Below are 22,668 nucleotides of genomic sequence, written 5' to 3' on the forward strand. Positions count from 1 at the left end.
GCATCTTTTTCTGACAGAAGCGTGTAATAGATAATTTTTCAGATTAACAATCAAGTATATTCTTTTTTAAACCATCTTAACTAGAAACTAATGCTACATATATATTCAAAATGACTGATGTAAACAGATCTCCAGGACATTTTCATCTTGCAAAAGTGAAAATGTACCCTTCAATCTACCATTCCCTTTTCCACTCCTATCAACTTTAGTGTGTGTGTGTGTGTGTGTGTGTGTGTGTGTGTGTGTGTGTGTGTGTGTGTGTGTGTGTGTGTGTGTGTGTGTGTGTGTGTGTGTGTGTGTGTGTGTGTGTGTGTGTGTGTGTGTGTACGAGCCAATAGTGGGCTTGAAACTCAGGACCTGGGCACTGTTCCTTAGTTTTTTACTCAAGGCTAGTACTCTACTACTTGAGACACAATACCAGTTCCAGCCTTTTGGTGATTAATTGGCATTAAGAAGCTCTAGGGTTTGTCCGCCCAGGCTGGCTTCAAACCTCCATCCTTAGATCTCAGCACCCTGAGTAGCTAGCATGACAGGAATAAGCCACTAGTATTGCACATCTTTTTGCATAGCTGCCCCTCCCATCACCAAACTGAGTATTTTCCTCAGTGGAAAGAAATGAACATGATGACATAGGAGAGACTATGGCATGTCCATACATAAGAATGTTAGCCTTTAGCTAGCAGGAAATTGTTCAAGGTGGCCTTAGGAAAATGATGGCAGAGAAAGGAACAAAGCTTGAGTCTTTAGATAATAACTGTTTCCCTCCGTTGTTCCCTTGCAATTAAAAACAGAATAAGAGCAATGATTCTCTTGCTAAACCAGCTCAGCTGATGTTAGTGTCTTAGAGACTTCCTTGTTGCAGCCAGTAGCTATATGGGCTAACTTATGAGGCTCAGGCAAAGACCTAAGAACTAGAATAAGATGCTTAGTGAGTCCAATGCTCAAGTTAATCCCCTGCTCCTGGGCCAGTTCTTCACTGAAGTAAGACAGAGCTGCAGCCAAGGACGAGGAAAATGTCACCCACGATACAAGGCTTCTTGTTATTATTTCTGTTTGGCTACGAAGGTATGTACAATTCAGCCACTGGCGTTTTTGCATATTTAATATCACAATTTGATTCATAATTTTGTTGATAAATTAAAAAAGCAACTTGAAAAACAAACTATCAATGACACATGCTACTTAGGTTACATGTGTTATCCATGGCCAATGTTTAATTTGAGTAGATATAATTGTTGTTACGTTCTCAGAAACTTTCAGGTTGTAAATGGATTCTTTGAAAATTTAAACTATCCTTAAAATCCAACAGAAAGAAGAAAGTGTATAAGTACAATGATTAGTGAGGAAGCATGATGCAACTCTTGAACACTGTTATAGTCAAAATCAACTGATTGGAGAATTTCATCTTCCAATCTCGGTTATCATTAATGATGGAGGATACCGCTAATAATCATTCTATTGGGACTGGGTGCTGGTGGCTCACACATGGAATCCTAGTTATTCAGGAGGCTGAGATTTGAGGATCAGGCAGGGCAGAAAAGTCCATGAAACTCAGTTTCAATAAACTACTATAAAAGCAAGCTAGAAGTGGAACTGTGGCTTAAGTGATAGAGTACTTGAGCAAAATGCACTCAGGGATAGCACCCAGACCCTGAGTTCAAGCTTCAGGACTGGCACAAAAAATAATCCTGTTGGGACAACAAGTGTAAATGAGGACTATGTCAGGCAAAGCAGGGCAAAAGGTCATCCTAGTTTAAATATGGATTAGTGTAACTGGCCACTGGAATCTAAGAAAAATCATAATCCTTTCCTTTCTACCTTTCTCTTACCAACTGACTCTCCCAACAGTTTCTCTCTTTACATTCATGTCTCATTACCATTATTGTTATCATCAGCCCTTTAGGTCTAAATTCTATAAGTGAGGGAAAACTTGAGATGTTTGGCTTTTTGAACATGACTTATCTCATTTAATGTGATTGCCAGTTCATTCCATCTTCCTGCAAAAGTGATTTCATTTTCTTTTAAGGCTTAGTAATACTCTATGAGATACAGCTTCATTTGAGACATTAGAAATGGGTTGAAAGGTTGGGCTTGAGCTCAGTGGCTGAGTACTTGCCTAGCAATTGTGAGGTCCAGAATTCCAGCTCCAGTACCTAAATAATGCTTTCTTCTCAGGCAGGGTGACTGATGCATGTAATCCCAACACTTGGAAAGGGAGGCAGGAAGATCATGAGTAAGACAGCAAGCACCCTGTGCTTCAAACTGATACCCTGTCACAATATACAGAACACAAAGATTCATTTACTCATATATCTTAGGTTCAAGAACCTATATTCGAGTATCTACAATAGGGCATATTTTTTAAATTATCTTTAAGCAGCTGTACAAATGGGTTTGCAATCCAACCTGTCAGTTGATGAGAACTAGAACCACGGCTCAAGTTGTAGAGCACCAAAAAAGCAAAAAAGCTAAGGGTCAGAACCTAGGGCCTGACTTCAGGCCCCAGCACCAAGAGGAACATTTTGGAAGAACTTGACACTCAGGGCAGACCCTTGAGTCTAACAACCCAGATCTATGATCCCCAAATGAGACAAAGTCCCCTAAAAAGTCTCCGTGTGTTTCTATCTACACCCTTACCTTCCATGGCTGTTAGTAACAAAAGACACCTGTTAAGAGGCACGAAGGACAGTCTACTCTTAATTTCCAAAGCTTTGTGTATGCTGGCACTTAATCAGTTTATAATCCAGACAGAGACAAAAAGTCAACACACGGGGGGGGGGGGGGGGGGGACAAAAAAAAAAGTCAACACACATAGGATAGAAGCATTCAGTAACACAATTGGGAACATATATATCAAGGTTCCTTTATCTGTTTGTGTTTGTTTCATTTTGTTTTTACTTTGTGCTGGTACTAGACCTTAAACTCATATCCTGGGCACTGTCTCTAAGCTATTTTTGCTCAAGGCTAGTGCTCTACCACTTGAGATACAGCTCCACTTCCAGGTGGGTTTATTTGTTTTGGGGGGGGTATTTTGGCGTGTTTGGTTTGTGGGGTTACTTTGGTGGTTAATTGAAGATAAGAGTCTCACAGACTTCCTGCCTGGAGTGGCTTTGAATCACGATCCTCAGATCTCAGCTTCAAAGCAGCTACAATTACAGGTGTGAGCCAATGGCCTCTGGCTCATCTAGGTTCTTGATCTGATTTATTCTCTGCTATTTCTGCTATTTGCTAGTACTAGCTCTTTAGTACCATGAAATATGCTAAAGGGATTGCTTTGGCTTCCATACTGGATGAAAGTTCACATGGAAATACATACACCATCACAGTAAGAGACTGCCAATGTCACAGAAGTGAGTCAGGCTTCTATTTATCTAACTTTTCAAATTTAAGATTCTGTTGATAATGATTTTATAGTGCACCCATCCTACTAAAATGTGTTTTCCCTTACATAGTCATTTTTATTATATAAAAGCAAAAAGAGTCCTCCATCCACACCTTTAGAGGTGTGCCAGCCATTAGGAACTGCAGATTTTTGTAAAAGGAAGCATTACTGAGACATAATTTACGCACAATTAATTCACTCATTTGAAGAGTACAAGTCAATAGTTTTGAATAAGTTTCCAGATTTGGAGCCCATACAATCTAATTTTAGAACTTTTCCCTCACCCTAAACATTAGACAGGGACTCCCTGTTCTCTCCCAACTTCCCCCAGCCCCTGGCAAGCACAAATCTACTTGCTTCTATAGAGATGCCTCTTCTGGATGTTACATTTACATGGAATTATGGCATGTGGTCTTTTGTCTCTTGCTTAGCATATGTCTTCGTGGCTCATCGATGTGGAAGCATGAAGGATAACAGATTTATCCATGAATAAGCCTACTGCCTAAAACAGTAATACTTTCACATCAAAATCAATCTTCCTTTCTTTCCAAGAGGGACAACATCACAGTCTCCTGCCTTTCTCCTGTGCTTTACCCATGTTTCTCAAGTAGATTATAAGCTTTAAAGTTTCTATCATTCATATTTTCATATCTTTCTCCTTAGCTTCATCTGTTTCCCCAGGAAGGAAGGCTCCATATCTAGTGATATCCCATCAAAGAGACTAAAAGAGCCTTTTCTAGTTTCTAATGCAGACTTTTCCTCTTGGGATTGTCAGGCTCATTGGAGAGTCAGCCAGCCTTGAATTTTCTTGCTGTGGTAACAAGGGTTTCCCAGTAGGGTGGCCCTTTGGATAAGAGGACAGTATGAACTCATAGTGCACAAATCTAAGGCAGGAGAGTGGCAGACATCTCATGTAACATGTGCAAGACTCGTGAAAATAATCTAACTAGACAGAAAATATGTGCAACCACATAATCAAAATCTCTATTTTCCCTCGCAAAGCTACTGTTTTTCTTTGTCTTCTTCCAACAAAGTTATTTTCTGGTATGACAATAACTAGGTGGTCGTCAAAAAATGCTCTTGCTTTTGTTCTCTGGTTTTTAGGATTAAATCATTTTGGGGAAGTGCAGCAGCCACGTTGTTGCTGCTCCCTTGGTGACAGTGTTTCCTGTAAAATGCTGGCTGTTCCTTCTGTCTCTGCTCATTTCCATAAAGCTCTGGCACCTCACAATCCCAGGCTGCCTGCAGACAAATGCTTCCCAGGGAGGGGAAACCGAAAAGAAAATAAGACCTACCAGAAATCCTCCAGATCTGATGAAGCTCAGAAGTTAGCTCTGCATCCAGGCCTTCCTTCATGGCCTCTTTCTCCTCACAGGGGCACAGTGGCTGAATTTCCCCCAACCCACAGATCTGGGGACCACCAGTGGACATGGAGAACTGTTTTGTTAAAAATAGAAAATGGAGGTTTGGTTCTAATGGGAAGAAAGTAAAATTCTCTCCTCATGTATCCTAAGGTTTGTGATTGAAATCTCCCATGATAAAAGACAGATCAACAAGAGAAAAGCATTCAAATCCATGAACTAAGTTTACTTGGCATAAGAGCCTTTAGAAATGAAGCCCTGATCGCTGGGTGAAGCTGAGTGGTAGGGCATGTATGAGGCTCTGAGTTCAATGGCAGTACTGCAAAACAAGACAAAAAAATGAGTGAAAACCAGATGCCAGTGCCTCACGCCTGTAATGCTAGCTACTCAGAAGGCTGAGATATGAGAATCATAGTTCAAAGCCAGTCCAGGCAGGAAACTCCGTGAGACTCTGATCTCCAATAAACCACTCAGAAAACTGGAAGTGGCACAGTGGCTTAAGTAATAGAGTGCTGGCCTTGAGCTGAAGAGCTGAGGGACAGTACCCAGGCCCAGAGTTCAAGCCCCACGACTAACAAAAAACAAAAAGCAAAAAACTGAACGATTCATATACTTGGCACTTCCTACCTGCCTTGCTACATTAATATATATTGACATTCTACAATGATCAAAATAATTACTTTTATCTTATTCTTTGTTCCATTCTATTGTTCCTAGTTTCTTAGCGTCTGTGGATTTTTTTTTTCTTTCTAGCAGATATGTGTTTAGCTTGACTTCCTCCTGAAGGGACCCTGTGAACATTCATTTGGAAATGATCACTTCACTGTTTCATGTAGTAAATGATTTTGTCAAACTTCTTTTTCTTTTCTTGATTTCATTTTCCCTCTTGTTCTTTTGCTCAGCCACAGTGGGATTATCATCTACAGAGGTATGTTATAGGAAGAAGGCTAGAATTTATGTGGATACTGCTTTTGAAATTTTCTTAGACAAAATGAATATATTGAATTATTGAACTATTACTTATTTTTTGCTGTTCTAAGGCTGACATCTAGGGCTTTGCCACTCTAAAGTATGTGATCAATCACTGAGCTTTTCTTTTTTTTTTTGTTGGTCCTGGGGCTTGTACTCTGGGCCTAGGTGCTGTCCCTCAGCTCAGCTCAAGGCTAGTGCTCTACCACTTGAGCCACAGTGCCACTTCTGGCTTTTGCTGCTTATGTGGTGCTGAGGAATTGAACCCAGGGCCTCATGCATGCAAGCACTGGACCACCATCCCAGCCCATCCTTTTATTTTTCTCTTTTTAAATTGCACCAGTCCTGACTTGAACTCAGGGCCTATGTACTGTCCCTGGGCTTTTTTGCTCAAGGTTAGTGCTCTACCTCTTGAGCCACAGCTCCACTTCTGGCATTTTGGTGGTTAACTGGAGATGAGAGTCTCATGTATTTCCTGCCTGTGCTGGCTTTGAGTAGTCCTCAGAACTCAGCCTCTTGAATAGCTACAATTACAGGTATAAGCCTGGCACACAGCCTTCAAGTATTTTTAAAGCACTTTTTCTCTCTCCTGCTGGCAATAGCATGTTTTATCTAGGCAAGCTCCAAGTTTAGTTAATTTAATTTTTTGAAATTTTCATTTACTGTTTTCTGAACTTCAAAATGTTTTAAAATGGGTTTAAATTTAATATGATCATTTGTGTGTCCAGTGCTTCATATGTGTTTGGGAATTCTTGTTGTATTTGTCCAATGTTAATTGTTTTCAATGGTTAAGGCAGGGTGTCACTATATAGCCCAGGGCTATACAGCAATACCCAAGAATTACATTGTTGTTTTAATGAAAATAAAGGAAAACCAGGTGCATTTCTGAATCCAGTGCCTTTAAAATTGAATCCCTACATACAAAACCCCCCAGTTATGCATTGCACCAAGGTGTACCCAATGCCCAAGTGATTGAATATTGCCCTGGAAGGTTATCAATGGTTGCCCCTGGTGGCAGACATTTGCTTATTTTGAATCCAAGATGAGTGGCACTTGTGTGCATCCAGGCTCAAATGACAAGTCTGCCATCATAACAAAGCAACCATGAATGATGGGTAAGGAGCAAGTGTGACTTTTGTAAACAAACCTCTAGTGGGTTGACCAGTTGTCTGTGACTGTGACTGTTCTAGCTTTTTACCCTTCTGATTGTTTGTAGGATGAAGGTGAAGGCCCCTGGGACCAAAAGCCATGCAAGTGTGATTGCCAAGGAGGGGCCAATGGTCTGTGGTCTGCAGGTGCCATCTCCTTAGACTGCATCCCAGGTGAGTGGCCTCCCCTCCTTGGGTCATGAGATCAAAAGTGTCCTTTATTGAGTCTTGTCCAGCCTGGCTGAATTAACTCTGAATGATCAGCTCTGGCTTTTCAACAGGCCTAGTTGAGGTGCTTAGAGGGGACTCAGCAGCCAAGGAACTGGAAGAGTACAACCACTGAAAATTAAGTCAATGATAGGCAGTATGGAGCTTTGAGAAGAGCATGGGCTCCAGGGCCAGAAAACCCAGAGCTGGCATTCCAGATGCATCACTTCTGGAATGCGGCTTGGTTCTTTTTCTGCCCAGTGGAGGGATAGCAAGATGCACACCACACAGCCGTGTGCTTCTCCCACACAAGCAGAAGCAGCCCAAGCCAAGCAGGTCTCTTCCCAAGCAAGGCACTGAAAGGCCAGCTCTCAGCTCTGGGCTCTCCCTTTTCCTATCATGAAGCCAGCTGCTGACACAGCAGCTTCTGCTTCAGCTTAGTCCCTCGATGATTAAATACAGTACAACCACCTGTTCAAGCCCAGCAGAGAATTACCTGAGTGAAAAATACACCTCCAGTTATGTGAATGCCTCAGAATTTCCAGGACAACTTATTCCACAGCAGATGTAGTCTATCCTGATTAATAAAAACATCTTCCCGAAAGAATGGGGCCAGAAACCTTTGTCTATAAAGGACCAAACAGTAAATATATTTGGCTTTGTGGACCAAATGGTCCGTGTCCCAACTCCTTAATTCTGTCCTTGTAGTTTGGAAACAGTCTTAGACAGTATCTAAATACACAAATATGGCCATTTTCCAATACAACTTTATCATAAAACAGATGGGGAAACCAGGTATGGTGGTACATTACTTGCAGTCATTGTAATCTCTACACTTTGGAGGCTGAGGTGCAAGATCTAATGGATGCGGCCAGCTGGGTTACACAAAGACCATGAATGAATGAATGAATGAATGAATGAATGAATGAATGAATAAAATAAATAAGAATGAGGTTCCAGTTCCATGACCTGCCCTATAGCTTCCATAGCCACCATAAAGAAATGGTGGGGCTGGGCACCAGTGGCTCATGCCTGTACTCCTAACTACTCAGGAAGCTGAGATCTGAGGATCACAGTTCAAAGCCAGCCTAGGCAGGAAAGTCCATGGGACTCTTTTATCTCCAATAAACCACCAGAAAACCGGAAGTGGTGCTATGGCTCAAGTAGTAGAGCACTAGCCTTGAGCTGAAGAGCTGAGGGGCAGTGCCCAGGCTGAGAGTTCAAGCCCCATGACCAACAACAACAAAAAAGAACATACATTTCCACTAAGTTCTTATCTAAGGTGGAGTTGAAGCCTTTATTTCTGTCTTGTCAGTGCCAGGCACATCATAGGTTCATGATGAAAGCAGTTTATATACACATTTCTAAGTAGAATCCTTCAGGATTAATGAGATCAAAGATATCAGTGCTTTAATGGCTGCCTGAGCGCATGTGAAATGTATATAGGAAATGCCCTCGGAAGTCAACAGAGCCTTCGGCTTTCCTCATTCAGGCCCCACTGATCCTTGCAAACATCTGCTGATGCAACCCAGGCTCTGAAACTCTGCTTCCCCTCACTGTCAGCTATTGAGAGGCACAAGTTATTGTGATGTTTCATCTCATTTATTCCTTCTACTAAGCCCTTAGAGCATGAGTCAGCTCACTGTCTCATGTTTTATGTTGCTCAGAATTTTTTCAAAAACATGGATGAATTCATTTATTTACTATTGTAGTTATTGGTTGACTATAGTGGGGTTTGAATTCACTGTTAAGTAGTTGATTACTTGGTTTTTTAATCTAGGAGCAGCAGAACTAGCAAGAAGCTTCCAGAAGTTACCTGTGTGTTCAGGGACTGAGATTTTCATCAGACTGTCAAAAACATAGCTTATCTTTTCTGGCTTTTCAGTTTGGGTGATGCCATCAGTCTGGCTTAATTGAGGAGACTCTAGAAAATCAGCACAGTTGGGAGGGGGCACTCAGAGCTGACAGCAAAACCTATAGGCGCACACTGGTTGGTAATGCCCAGTGACCACACCCACAGAACAGAAGGTGCGGTGCATTATGGCCACCTAAGCTTTGGCTAAAGCTATTAAAAATACTAATACTGCCATTTCCACAGTAGAGCCAAGATTAGCCTGGCCCTCTGACAGTAGGTCATAGGGTAGGAGGGAATTTAAAGGTGTAAGAAATACAATGATTTGCTCATGCTTCAATTAATTCTGATATTATACTGTTTTATATTCAAGTGTATAATCTCTTCTTCCATAGATTAATTCCATATGCTTTATTTTTCCATATTCTACTATGTCATATATTCAAGTCAAATAGACATACATAGTAATATTCATAACTATGGAATCTCTTGTCAAGAATGACTTCAAACATTGCCTGGGTCTTTAGGTTAGCTTTTTGTGGTACAGGATACCACACTCACAGCATCACACATGCTAGGCAAGTGCTGGCTGTGCCACTGGGTTGCACCCCAGTCGTTAATACTTCTTGCAAGTATGTTTGATGCGATTAGCAACAAACCCAGAAAGCATTGACGAATAAAAGAATCTAATACATTAAATCAAGATAGCCTGGATTAAAAAGACATTATAAATTTACCACTATCCATTTAGTTAGCAAGAGCTTTGTGAGCCACAAAAGATGTTGATTTCCCTTAAGAGTGAAATAACTATGGAAATAATTCAACAGGTACAAAAAGAAAGTCTATGGGGCAGAAACTTGGGAAAGGTCATGTGGATCTGAGGAGGATCTCTTTCATGCCTTCGATGATACTTTTTTACCACTCTCAATTTATAGTTGTGTTTGGATTAGGCCAAAGGGAGTTCTCAGGGATACATACAGGGAATTTATTTTCCCATATAGGGCTTTCTACTTGCTGCTTCTGCCATTTTCCCTACTTGTTCCCAGAGGTGATCCAAAATGTGGTGGTACTATTTGTCCACCATCCATTCAGTATCTGTTGAGTGCTTAACGTGCAGCTCAGAGGGTAGACAGTGAGCCCGACAAAGGAGCTGACAAATACTTCCCTTAAAGAAAACATCATATACAACAGGTGTACAGGATGCTCTGGAGGCAAGGGAAGTGTAGAGATCTGAAGTGTCCAGCTGGCCAGTTGAAGGAGCAGGAAGGGGACAGAAAACAATCTCGAGGCCCCTGGGGCAGATCTTGAAGGGACCTTAGGCAGGAAGATATAGGAGGAAGAAGAGCCCGAAAATGCCCCATTTTTTCTATTGTGGTGTTCTCTATTCCATTTTCTAAGTGCTGTTTATTTCATGGCACACGGTGCATCAGAAATGCCACATTTTTCTATTCTTCCAAGTTCAACTCAATCTAGTTTCAGTGCTGTGTCATTATGGCCTGTGAGCTATCTAAAAGCATGCCTTTTGAAATTCCTTTCTCTTCTCTTTGGGTGGCAAGAAAGCCCCAGAGTTTACCAGGGCTGCTTGGGAGACCTGGGCTCACACTGGGTTAGGCTATACCCAAGCTTTAAGATTCTTTGTAAGTCTGCCTACCCCCTTAGCCACATTTCTGCAAAGTCCCAAGATGGTTTCCTGAGGGTGTCCAGAGTGATTGCTGACGTAGCTGGGGCTGCCCCTGGACAGTCAGTGAATTCCTCTTTAAGTCTAGATCATTCGAGTCCATAAGCTGCTTCTCAGTAGCTCAAGCCTCCTGCCCTTTGTGGCTTGGAGGTATCAATGTCTTAGACCCAGAGCCCTGGGCAGCAGGATGGATGACAAAGAGTTCAGGTGTGGACATTTGGGACACAAAAGCTTTGAGTCACCCAGGTGGAAGCAGTCACCTGGAAACTGTTCTGGGATGAAGCCTGGGGACCAAGAGGCAGGCCTAGTGTCAAAGATAGAGATGGTCATCCACCCTGGAGAGTATGTGCAGGGTCCATATCTGGACAAACATTAGAGTCTCAGCTACTTCTCAAGTATTCCCAGGACTCCAAGAATACTGTCATTGGTCAACATTCCCATGGGACTCTAGCCAACTCCTAACCTTTAGACGGATGGATGGCAAGAGTGTCATGAGGGGACACCAAAGAAAAAGTAAAATGCCACAAACAGGGGATCAGGAGAGAGAAGTGATGGTGTTTTCTGCCCTTTCTGCCTTCTCCCTCACAATTAGTGTGCCCCCTCCCCATAGCTGGCATTGCAGCCATATGCTACCACACAGAATATGATTTGAGTGTTTGAATGTGCATTATTCTTTTCTTCCCAGAATGCCCATATCACAAACCCCTGGGTTTTGAGTCAGGGAAGGTCACACCAGACCAGATTACCTGCTCCAACCCAGAGCAGTATGTGGGCTGGTATTCCTCATGGACAGCAAATAAGGCCCGGCTCAACAGTCAAGGATTTGGGTAAGTAGCGCAGGTAGTCCGTGTGGGATTTGTTTCTCTTATACAATAAATGGGCTTTGATGGGCTGGGAAGGTGGCTTAGTGGCAGAGTGCTTGCCTTGCATGTATGAGGCCCTGGGTTCGATTCCTCAGCACTAAATAAGCAGAAAAAGCTGGAAGTGGTGCTGCGGCTCAAGTGATTGAGCGCTAGTCTTGAGCTGAAGAGCTGAGACAGCACCCAGGCCCAGAGTTCAAGCCCCACAACTGACAAAAAATAATAATAATGTGCTTTGAACAACTACATGCTCTAATACAGACAGCATTTGAATAAACTTATTCAATAAATCCTGGCCAGGCAAAGTGACTTATGCCTGTAATTCTAGCTAATTGGGCTTGGGCGCTGTCCCTCAGCAATTCAGCTCAAGGCTAGTACTCTACCACTTGAGCCACAGAGCCACTTCCAGTTTTCTGGAGGTTTATTGGAGATAAGAGTCTCACAGACTTTCCTGCTCGGGCTGGCTTTGAACCATGATCCTCAGATCTCAGCTTCCTGAGTAGCTAAGATTACAGGTGTGAGCCACTGGCACCCCTCCAGAAAACAAATCTTGACTGAACAAATGTCTTGGTTGTACAAAGGACTGTGGTACAGCAGTGGAAAAAGATGGATGAGGTATTTGGCTTCAGGAAGTACTAAGTTCCAAGGGGGAGAGGGAGAGGATAAGCCAGTTGTTGTACAACTCAACATTCAGTGAGAGAGGGCCAGGGAAAACTCCTGAAGAAAAGTCCTCACAAGTGGGAAACAGCTAGTGTCAAGGCCTCAAAGTGGGAACAAGACTGTTCGGGGTTGGTGGCCCCTCAAGGGCCACTCCTGGCTGGCTTTTTGCTGGGGTTCTCAGAGAGGGGCAGCAAGTGAATCAGTGTGCTTGCTGCAGGTGCGCATGGCTCTCCAAGTTCCAGGACAGTAATCAGTGGCTGCAGATAGATCTGAAGGAGATCAAGGTGATTTCGGGCATCCTCACCCAGGGCCGCTGTGACATTGATGAGTGGATGACCAAATATAGTGTGCAGTACCGGACTGATGAGCGCCTCAACTGGATTTACTATAAGGATCAGACTGGAAACAACAGAGTAAGTGGGGCTCAGCCCAACCCACCTTTGGCTCACGTCCCCTGGGACCCCACTCTCTCATCCCTGGACCCCTGCCCTCGCTGTCAGAGCACATGTTGCTCACCTGTTCTTCTTCTTTATTTTCTGCTTGTAGCTTTGGTGCCCGGCTGTTTGGAAAGAAATGCTGTGTGTGTGTGTGTACGTGTGTGCGTGTGTGCGTGTGCGCGCACGCGCGCGCGCCAGAGATGTTTGCCTGAGTTCTCAGATCATCATGTAGTTGCTTGAAGATTCAAGGCTTGATATTTGGACTCTCAGTTTCACTGGATCATTGATTAGACTTGGTTCTATTCAGTATGTTCCTGATGAAGATAGCCAGTCCTCTATTGATACAGATAGGGCCTGTCCTTACTACTGACTGCTAGACACCGTTGACAGTCTAGCTGGTTAACTAACCATTTAACTGCATAAATGTTTATTAAAAGGACACTACCAAGCTGGGCGCTGGTGGCTTATGCCTGTAATTCTAGCTACACCAGACACTGAGATATGAGGATTATGGTTTGAAGCCAACCTGGGCAGGAAAGTCTATGAGACTCTTCATCTCCAATTAACTACCAAAAAAAAAGTTGAGGCCGGGCGCCGGTGGTTCACGCCTGTAATCCTAGCTACTCAGGAGGCTGAGATCTGAGAATCGCGGTTCAAAGCCAGCCCGGGCAGGAAAGACCGTGAGACTCCTATCTCCAATAAACCACTAGAAAACCGGAAGTGGCGCTGTAGCTCAAGTGGTAGAGCGCTCGCCTTGAGCTGAAGAGCTGAGGGACAGCGCCCAAGCCCAGAGTTCAAGCCCCATGACCGACAAAAAAAAAAAAAAAAAAAAAAAAGTTGAGCTACTAGTCTTGAGCAACAACAACAACAAAAAAGCTCAGGGACAGCACTGAGGCCCTGAGTACAAACCTGAGGACCAGTATACACACACACACACACACACACACACACACACACACACTTAAAAGAATACCACCAGTTTGCACAGATACTTAGGCCTTTTGGAACTCTACATTCTATACACTTTTTGAGAACTGTGACCAAAGTCACCTTCATCGTAGTCTAAACACAGTAGATGCCTGATTTTAATACATGTATATTTATCTACACACACACACACACACACACACACACACACACACACACACACACACACACACACACACACACACATATGCAATGTTTAGAAATGAATGGATGCCAAAGAATAATAAATTCCTCAGGTTGTTTTTGACATTTAATCAGGTTCAGAAGATGTAGATGTGTGAGCTGAGAATCAGAAGATTTTCTAGTTCCTGATAACAATTTGCACTGTAAGACATCATAGCTTGACATTCCAAGGAGTATAGACAGAATAGGAAACCTCGCCGGGTGCTGGTGGCTCACGCCTGTAATCCTACTCAGGAGGCTGAGATCTGAGGATCGCGGTTCAAAGCCAGCCCGGGCAAGAGAGACCGTGAGACTCCTATCTCCAATAAACCACCAGAAAACCGGAAGTGGCGCTGTAGCTCAAGTGGTAGAGCGCTCGCCTTGAGCTGAAGAGCTGAGGGACAGCGCCCAAGCCCAGAGTTCAAGCCCCATGACTGATCAAAAAAAAAAAAAAAAAAAAAAGAATAGGAAACCTCATGGTTGGATATTTGGACTCTTAATTTCATTTTTGGTCTTATTAGTTGGCTTCTTCAAAAGAAAGTGTTTCTTCAAGCCCCATGCTCCTGAAAACCTTGATGGTGCTCTCAAAGTGGCAGTCCATACAATCTGGCAGATCCTGTCCACAGACTCCTCATCTACCACCTCATTTGCACAGACTCATGGCTTAGACAGGGCAATATGGGGCCTTGCGACTGGGAAGAAAGGGAGGCACCCAAGACATCCTGCTTTGCGCATGGAAACGGCCAAGTGTCACAGGCAGATGTTTTCAGGAGAAAATGAATGGGAGGAAAAAAAGTATTTCTGTGTGATGAGACAAAACGATCTCAAAACTACTCTTTCAATTCTGGAAAGAGTGCCAAGAAGATTTCTCTGGAAGTACTATACTGTCCAACATCCACAGTACCTTAATTCCTAAAAATCACCAAGTAAAACCATTTTCTCTCTGTCACTTTTCCCTTTCCAGATTTTTCCCCTAAGTTGTGTGTGTGTGTGTGTGTGTGTGTGTGTGTGTGTGTGTGTGTGTGTGTGTGTGTGTGTGTGTGTGTGTGTACTTACTTGAACTCAGGGTCTGGGCACTATCTTTGACCCTTTTGTGCTATTTTGGGAGATAGTTTACTGGAGATGAGTCTCACAGACTTTCCTGCATTGGCTGGCTTTGAATCACGAGCTCCGAGCAGCTAGAATTACAGGCTTTTGAGCCACCAGAACCTGGTTTCTCTCTAGTTGTTTTTAATGTTTGTAAAAACGTGTTTCCAAGTCTAAAAGGTATTTGTCACTTGTATCAAAGTAGAGACATATATTTAAATTTTGCCTTAGAAGTTTACAGTCAGGAAAATATAGTTTGGATACCTTTAGAACATAGGAATATTCATTCCTCTTGTGTGATGTGACACCTTTTATACCTTCTTGTCAAAATGCAAAGGACAAAACCAGAAAACTGTAATAAGGATAAAGGGTTTTCTATCTGCATCATCTAATAGGACTTCCTGTGATGATGGACACATTCCTATTCACACTGCCTCTGGCCACATGTAGCTATTGAGCATTTAAATTGTGGGCAGTGTTGGCTGAGATACATGTATTTCATATGCACATTGCCCTAGGTTCTGTCCTAGCACTGAAAAAGAAAAAAGTGAGAAACTGAATTTTTCTGTTTTTAGTTCATGTACATTGAAATGTATGTGGCTAGTAGCTATCATATTGGATAGTCCCCAAAGATGCAACGAACAGGATCTGGTGACATGGCTCAGGCGGCAGAGTGCCAGCCTTGAGAAAAAAGCTGAATGAGAGCATGAAGACTAGAGTTTAAGCCCCAGAACTGGTGCCCCCCCCCGACCCCCTATACTAGCTACATTCATGGTTAGAATTTAAAGCGTACTTGGAACTTCTCTGTATTTTAACCATTTTCTAAGATTTTCTGTAGTTGTACATTGGGGCTAGCTCCACATAGGCGTCATTCTTTTCTTCTTGTGTGGTGGTGACTGGATTTCCTCCTTCTCTTTAGGTTTTCTATGGAAACTCAGACCGGAGTTCCACAGTCCAGAACCTGCTGCGGCCCCCCATCATTTCCCGCTTTATCCGACTGATCCCACTGGGCTGGCATGTCCGCATTGCCATCCGGATGGAGCTGCTGGAGTGTGTCAGCAAGTGCGCCTGACTCCCACCCTAGCACAGGCCTGCCAGCGAGGGGAGGACCTGCGGGTGCAGGGCCCCACCAGGCCCTGCTGATGGATAAGGTTCTATCTTTAAGCCACTTTTGAAGCAGAGATATAGAAGATCTCATCCACACACAGACCAAATAAAAGAGTCTCCAATTTTAATGAAAGAAAAAGAAACAAAATATGGTCACCCTCCTCTCCTTGCTAGGGCCAAGAATAATAAGAACAAAGAAAACATCGCCCAAACTAATTTTCATACAGAAGCCTAAGTAATTTGCTGGAGCAATTTCCTGCTTTCTCTCCTCTCCTCTTTTCATTTTTTTGGGTGTTTTTTCTTTTTTCTTTTCTTTCTTTTTTTTTTTTAAAATCTCAGTAACACTGAAAGCTGCAGTCCCAGGGGAACAAACACAAAGGAGCTCTGATAATTTGAAAAATTCTATTTTGCTTTGCCACTTTCAAAACAGAGACATATGGTTTCAGAAAATCTTGCTTGAATGCTGAAAAGGAGTAGGCCTACATTTAGGTTTCCATTAAATCCGGAGCAAAAAAGAACACAGCGAGAAGTCAGGTAGACAGTTGAAGGTTTTGAGGGTGAGTAGGTAGCAGACATGACTGAGGTACATAGGAGCCTGTTGCACGTCCCACAATTGTCCTGCTATCCTGATGGCTTATGTACAACAAAGAGCAAATGTCCAAGGTCAGGGAGCCTTGTTGGTCATAGTTTTTGCATTGAATGGGCACTTGCAATGAACGAATCCCACATGAATACAGGGATTAGAGACAGTCTGAAGCTTTCATTACACAGCTCATAAAGGCAAACTGTCCAAATCTGTGGTTACCATAATGTACAGGACAATCTGTATGTGGCAAGTCACAAGGTCTTTCTACATTCAGGAATGCCAAGTGACCAGAGCACCTAGAAATCTCCTTATCTAGGGCTACTATTTTTCAAGAAACTGAACATATCTTGAAAAAAAAAACCCACCCAAACAAAAAACTTGACTCAGGAGCTAGCCACTTGGAGGAGGTACATTAGCTAAGTGGTCAGAATAAGGTCATACAGCTTCTCCTCTGGAGATGTCTGCCTTGTCCACACAATCACACCTGCTCCAGACACTTGTAATCTCTTTAGGAAGCAGTGGCGCTCATTTGGCAGACATGAACTACAGCCAGTCTCTTCTGCAGTGCGGAAAGACCTGACTTCCAAGTCTCTCCCTTGGCAGAGACTGTTAACATGGGGAAAAGAGAACAGGGAAAGTAGGAACTGAGAGGGATGGAATCAAGCTTAAAGGTCTCCAGAAACTGGGCATTTCACAGACTGTCCTGGTACCACACATAGTTATAAGCCTTTGCTAGCAGATCTTTCTTGGTATCACTGTACATTTTCAAATGCCAAGGCCAGTGGATGGACTCACAGTAATGTCGCCTTAGACATTGCATTCATCTATTTTGTGAATAGGTAACCTACAAGCCCCACATCTCCCCCAGGGTTTAAGGGCTCAGCAGACGTGTCTAGAACAATGGCACTCCTGGCTTTAGGACACATGCAGAAATGTATTCTGGACAGAATTCCTAAACATACTGTGATTTACAAGAATGAATTTACTTATCTCACAATATAGACTGTCAGAGAAAATGGTAATAGACTAAGTGTATAGATTGGGGGGGGATGAACAAATATATATCCATAAAGATATATGGATAAAGGTTCTTTAAACAATTGTTAACATTGGGCCTCTATATCTTCTTATGTCTTTATTGAGATGAAGTTCATATATCATAGAATCCTCACCTATGTGATGTATACAGCTCAATGACTTGGTATATTAGGAGCTGTGAAATCTTTATCATAAGTAACTTTAGTTTTCACTACCTTAAGCAGGGGTGGGGAATATCTGGTTGGTGGGCTGTATGAGGCTGCCAAAGTCATTGATATAGGATAGGACAGACATGTACGCTTCTTTTTTTGCCTGTCATGGGGCTTGAACTCAGGGCCTGGGCACTGTCTCTGAGCAACTTTGGCTCAAGGTTAGTGTTCTACCACTTGAGCTACAGTGCTACTTCAGGCTTTTTTCTGTTTATGTGGTACTGAGGAATCAAACCCAGCATTTCATGCATGCTAGGCAAGCACTCTACCACTGAGCCACATTCCCAGCCCATGTGTACGCTTCTTGAATGCTTCTTATCTGCTGCCTGAGGCTATCTGTCCATACTGATAATTTTGAATGGTCTGCAGATGACATTATTAATATCCAAAAGGCCCTTAGCAGAAAAAAGTTCCCCATCCCTGCTGATCGAAAGAGAATTAGCCATCATCCATCTTGGCTCTGGGCAACTATTAACCCACTTTTTGTTTCTATGTAAATTTCCTTATTTGTAGACATTTTTCATATTATATATATATATATATATATATATATATATATATATCCAATATGTAGTAGCTTGTGACTGATTTCATTCACTTTTTTTCATTCACTTTTTGTTTTTAAAGCTCTTCCATATTGTTCATTCCTTTTCTGAGTATAATTCCATTGTATGGATATTGTTACTTAGCATCCCTTGATGGGCATTTAGGTTGAATAGTGCTATGAAAATTTGTTAGCAAATACATTTTATGTGAACATATTTTCATTTACTTGGTTACATATCTAGGAGTGGGATTGCTGGGTCGTATGGTGACTAAGTTTAACCTTTTGAGGAACTACTTAACAAATGGTTCACCATTTTCCACTCCTATGGCATAGCAATGCATGAAGGTTCCCATTTCTCTATAACCTCAATAACACTTATAGTCTTTCACTATAGCCATCTTAGTATGTGTAAGTAGTATTCCTTTGTAATTTTGATTTGCATTTCTCTAATGACATTGAACATCATTTCATGTATTTCCATATGGTCATTTCTTTGCCCACTGAAAAATCATTTTACAATTTATTGAGTTGTAAGAGTTCTTTGTATATACTAGATATAATTTCTTTTTCTTTTTTTTGGTCAGTTGTGGGGCTTGAACTCTGGGCCTGGACACTGTCCCTCAGCTCTTCAGCTAGCTCAAGGCACAACTGCTCTACCACTTGAGCCACAGCACCACTTCTAGTTTTCTGGTGGTTAATTGGAAATAAGAGTCTCAAAGAAGCAGGGAGCTGGTAGCTCACGCCTGTAATCCTAGCTACTCAGGAAGCTGAGATCTGAGGATCTAGGTTCAAAGCCAGCCCAGGCAGGAAAGTCCAGGAAACTCTTATCTCCAATAAACTACCAGAAAACCAGAAGTGGTGCTGTAGCTCAAGTGGTAGAGTGTTAGCCTTGAGCTGAAGAGCTGAGGGACAGCACCCAGGCCCAGTGTTCAAGCCCCACAGCTGACAAAAAAAAAGTCTCACAGACTTTCCTGTCTGGGCTGGCTTTGAACCGTGATCCTCAGATTTCAGCCTCCTGAGTAGCTAGGATTATAGGCATCAGCCACCAACACCTGGCTAGATATAATTTCTTTTAATCAGATATATGACTTGAAAATATTTCTTTCATCATTGTTTTTTAAACTCTTGGTTATTTCGAAGCACAATTTTTTAACTTTTAGTAAAGTATAAATTTATTACTACTTTTTTTCCAATCCAATTTCATGAAGATTTACTACTATTTTTTTAAGTTTTATAGTTCTACCTTTTACATTTAGCTCTTTGACCAACTTTGAAACCATTTTCATGTCTATGAAGAGTCCAACCTCATTCTTTGTATATAGTTAGCTAGTTTTCCAACAACCACTTGTTAAAAAGATAATTGTGGGGCTGGAGAGGTGGCTCAAGTGACTCTCCAGACTCAGGATGTAACTCAGTGGTAGAATATTGGGTGTGGGTGGTGACTTGGACAAAGTAAGGTATTTCAAATCAGAAATATGCTAGCAATATATTCTCAGAACTAAGAAGTTTGTCATTCTAAAATGAGCCTTTGAAGGATACTGAGAGAAGGCCACTTGAGACATAGTTGAGGCATAGTCGCTGAGGCCTACTGACAAAACAGCTTTCAATGGTGCTACTTCCTTTGTGTTCTCTAGTACAGCCTCATTCTAGACTTTTCTGATCACAAACTACCTTATAAACTGATAGGAAGATCAGATAGGATCAAGTGCTTAGCATGTAACCATTGAGTTCTCCATAACTAGCATTTAATCCAATGAAACATTTCCTAGTTCATAGAACTGCCAACTGTGGCACAATTAATAACAATAATAATGTTATAATAGCTAATACTCATGGAGATTCTATCAAATGCTTCATAGCACCTCATTACATCTTCATGACAACCCTACAGGGAAGGTACTACAATAGTTTTTGTTTATAGGCAAGGAAACAGAGGCACATGGAAGCTAAGTATCATGCATCAAGACATACGAGATTTACGTGATAGCCAGGGTTCCTGTCAGGCCATTATGACTCCAGATCCTAGGCATTTAACTGTATCACCAGCCATCTGCATCCCTGATCTCCAGTGATTTGCTTCAATGAAACAGTCCATTCTCAATCAAATCAGTTATCACCTGCTAGGAGAAGAGATAAAAGATGCATGTGAATTATTGTGAATTTTAAGCATGTTACACATTGTAAGGGCTCATTACTACCTGCTCCAATCAGTACATTTACCCATCAGTACACATAGCCTTCTTGAAATGGGTGTATCCTATTTTTCACTTGACTAAATTGTCTTTGTTTGTAAACCTAGAGTATGTTCCGGCAAACATTTTCATATATTCTAGGTTGAACATTGTTTTTGGAGTTAATTGAATAAACCTGAATTACTAAAGGGAAAACAATGTCATTAGCCTCCATGTCACTCTTGACATGTGGAGATGAAGTGGCTGCATTGTTTAGTGGTCTTGAAGGGTATGGGTTTTGCAGTGAACAAGTTTAGCTTCAAATCCTATCCATTCCACTTCTAGGCTGGGTAACTCCAAGCAAGTTAATGTAAGGTATATAAACCTGCTCATCTACAAAATAGGGAAAATAATAGTACTTGCTTCAGTGAGTCATTTTTTAAACATAACAAGAGAACACTTGGCATTATTGTATCAGTTGTAGTATGTTCTATGAACATAAAAACAATTCGGAAAGGCTGGGTATGGTGATACATGCCTGTAATCCAGACTCTTAGGAGGATGAGACAAGAGGACTGACTGTAGGTTTCAGGCATACTTACATACTGAGAACTTATTTCCAAAAACGAAATAAGCAAACAAACAAAAAACAAAGGGCCCAGACACAGCTTCAGTCTTAATCAAAGTGTAGATGAAATTACAGGCCAGTTTCTACTCCACTAAGGATATACTCATGGTGAAGGATTGCTTGACAAAAGGTTTTGTGTGTGTGTGTGTGTGTGTGTGTGTGTGTGTGTGTGTTTGTGTGCTGATCCTGGGGCTTGACCTCAGGGTCTGGGCACCATCCCTGAGTTTCTTTTGATCAAAGCTAATGCTCTACCACTTGAGCCACAGCTCTGCTTCTGGCTTTTTTGGTAGCTTAGAGGTAAGAGTCTCACAGACTTTCCACCTGGGCTAGCTTTGAACTGTGATCCTTAGATCTCAGTCTCCTAAGTAGCTAGAATTATAGGCATGGGCCACCAGTGCCAGGCTTAATAAAAGGTTTTTAAGAATACAAAGCCCTAAGCCTTAACTCCTTCCCATTTGTTTAGAAAGATAAAAAACTCTGGAGAATATTTTAAATGTTACCACAAAATTGAAGTTTTTGCCTCTTTATTGTCCTTTACAGTTGATCTTCTTACCTAAATGGCAAAATTCAAGGTCTATGACAGGCTTTGTTTTTGGCTTGTTTTTTGTAAAAGTTTTATCACGTAGAAACTGAGATTTTGATTCCAAGCCCAAATGCCAGAGTCCCATGTTAGGTTTAGCACTTACCCCCATATGTCAAAAAAACAGCTTCTCAGTAATTTATAGGCCCCAGCAAAACCATCATTTAACTTGCTTCTTACAAAAACACAGTGATGTACATTTACCTATTATGTAGTTGTTTTTGTATTGTAAGCACAGAGTTCTGTAGATGTTACAGAGCTCCTATAGCCCAGAGACCCTGATGTTTACCATCTGGCCCTTTACTTAAAAAAAAAAAAGGAGAAACCCTTAGAAACTCTGTTTCTCCACCCTTGCTTTCTCCCTGTAGCACTGAGTTTGTAAGGCTGGAATCTCTCTCCATCTTCCTCACACTACCAAGGGAGCTTTTAACAAGGTGGACTTGTGTACAACACTTGTACTTGTGTAAAAGAAACCACAGTTTTCAAAATGTCATAATGAGGAAAGAACTTTATAAACAGAAAAAAAACAACATTATTAAGTAATAGGATTTGCTTTGCTTTACATTGATTTCTCTCTTTTAAACCAATTACAATTTCAAAGGGCCATTATCTTTCATCTGAATTCCAATGCATTCTTTTTCACAAAGAAAGAAAAAATGGAGCTGCTTGCGGTTCAAAGGCAAGAAAGACCACAGTGCTCAAGTTTGGAAAGGCCTGGCAGTCACATCAGTCAGTGCAAAATTTGCATTTTATTAAAGACATTTGGGAAGATCCATTCAAAAATACATTGTGCTCAGTAAAAATGAACGATTTCATGCTGATAATGAAGGTTACCACAGAGTAATATTTGAATAATATTTACAGCAACAATAGAAATTTTACACAAGTTTAGAATGGAATACATGCCAGAAAAAACTTGATAAGATGTACCAACACATGATACAAAGAGTTATAGAAACACTTTACAAATGGTTTGTAATTAGCTTGTGAGGAATTTAAGTAATCAACACTTC

At 41.7% G+C, this 22,668-nt stretch overlaps 1 protein-coding gene across 1 annotated transcript; it reads left to right on the forward strand.

Moving 5' to 3' along the window:
* Positions 1-1,004: 1,004 nt before the first annotated feature.
* Rs1 (retinoschisin 1) lies at positions 1,005-15,861 on the forward strand. Its single transcript, XM_070039283.1, has 6 exons — positions 1,005-1,065; positions 5,646-5,671; positions 6,929-7,034; positions 11,283-11,424; positions 12,335-12,530; positions 15,709-15,861. The coding sequence occupies exons 1-6, from the start codon at positions 1,014-1,016 to the stop codon at positions 15,859-15,861; spliced, it is 675 nt and encodes a 224-aa protein (XP_069895384.1). The 5' UTR covers positions 1,005-1,013.
* The last annotated feature ends 6,807 nt before the right edge of the window (positions 15,862-22,668 follow it).

The sequence above is a fragment of the Dipodomys merriami genome, unplaced genomic scaffold, assembly GCF_024711535.1.
Source record: "Dipodomys merriami isolate MVZ:Mamm:240054 unplaced genomic scaffold, mDipMer1.0.p SCAF_3, whole genome shotgun sequence".
NCBI lineage: Eukaryota > Metazoa > Chordata > Mammalia > Rodentia > Heteromyidae > Dipodomys > Dipodomys merriami.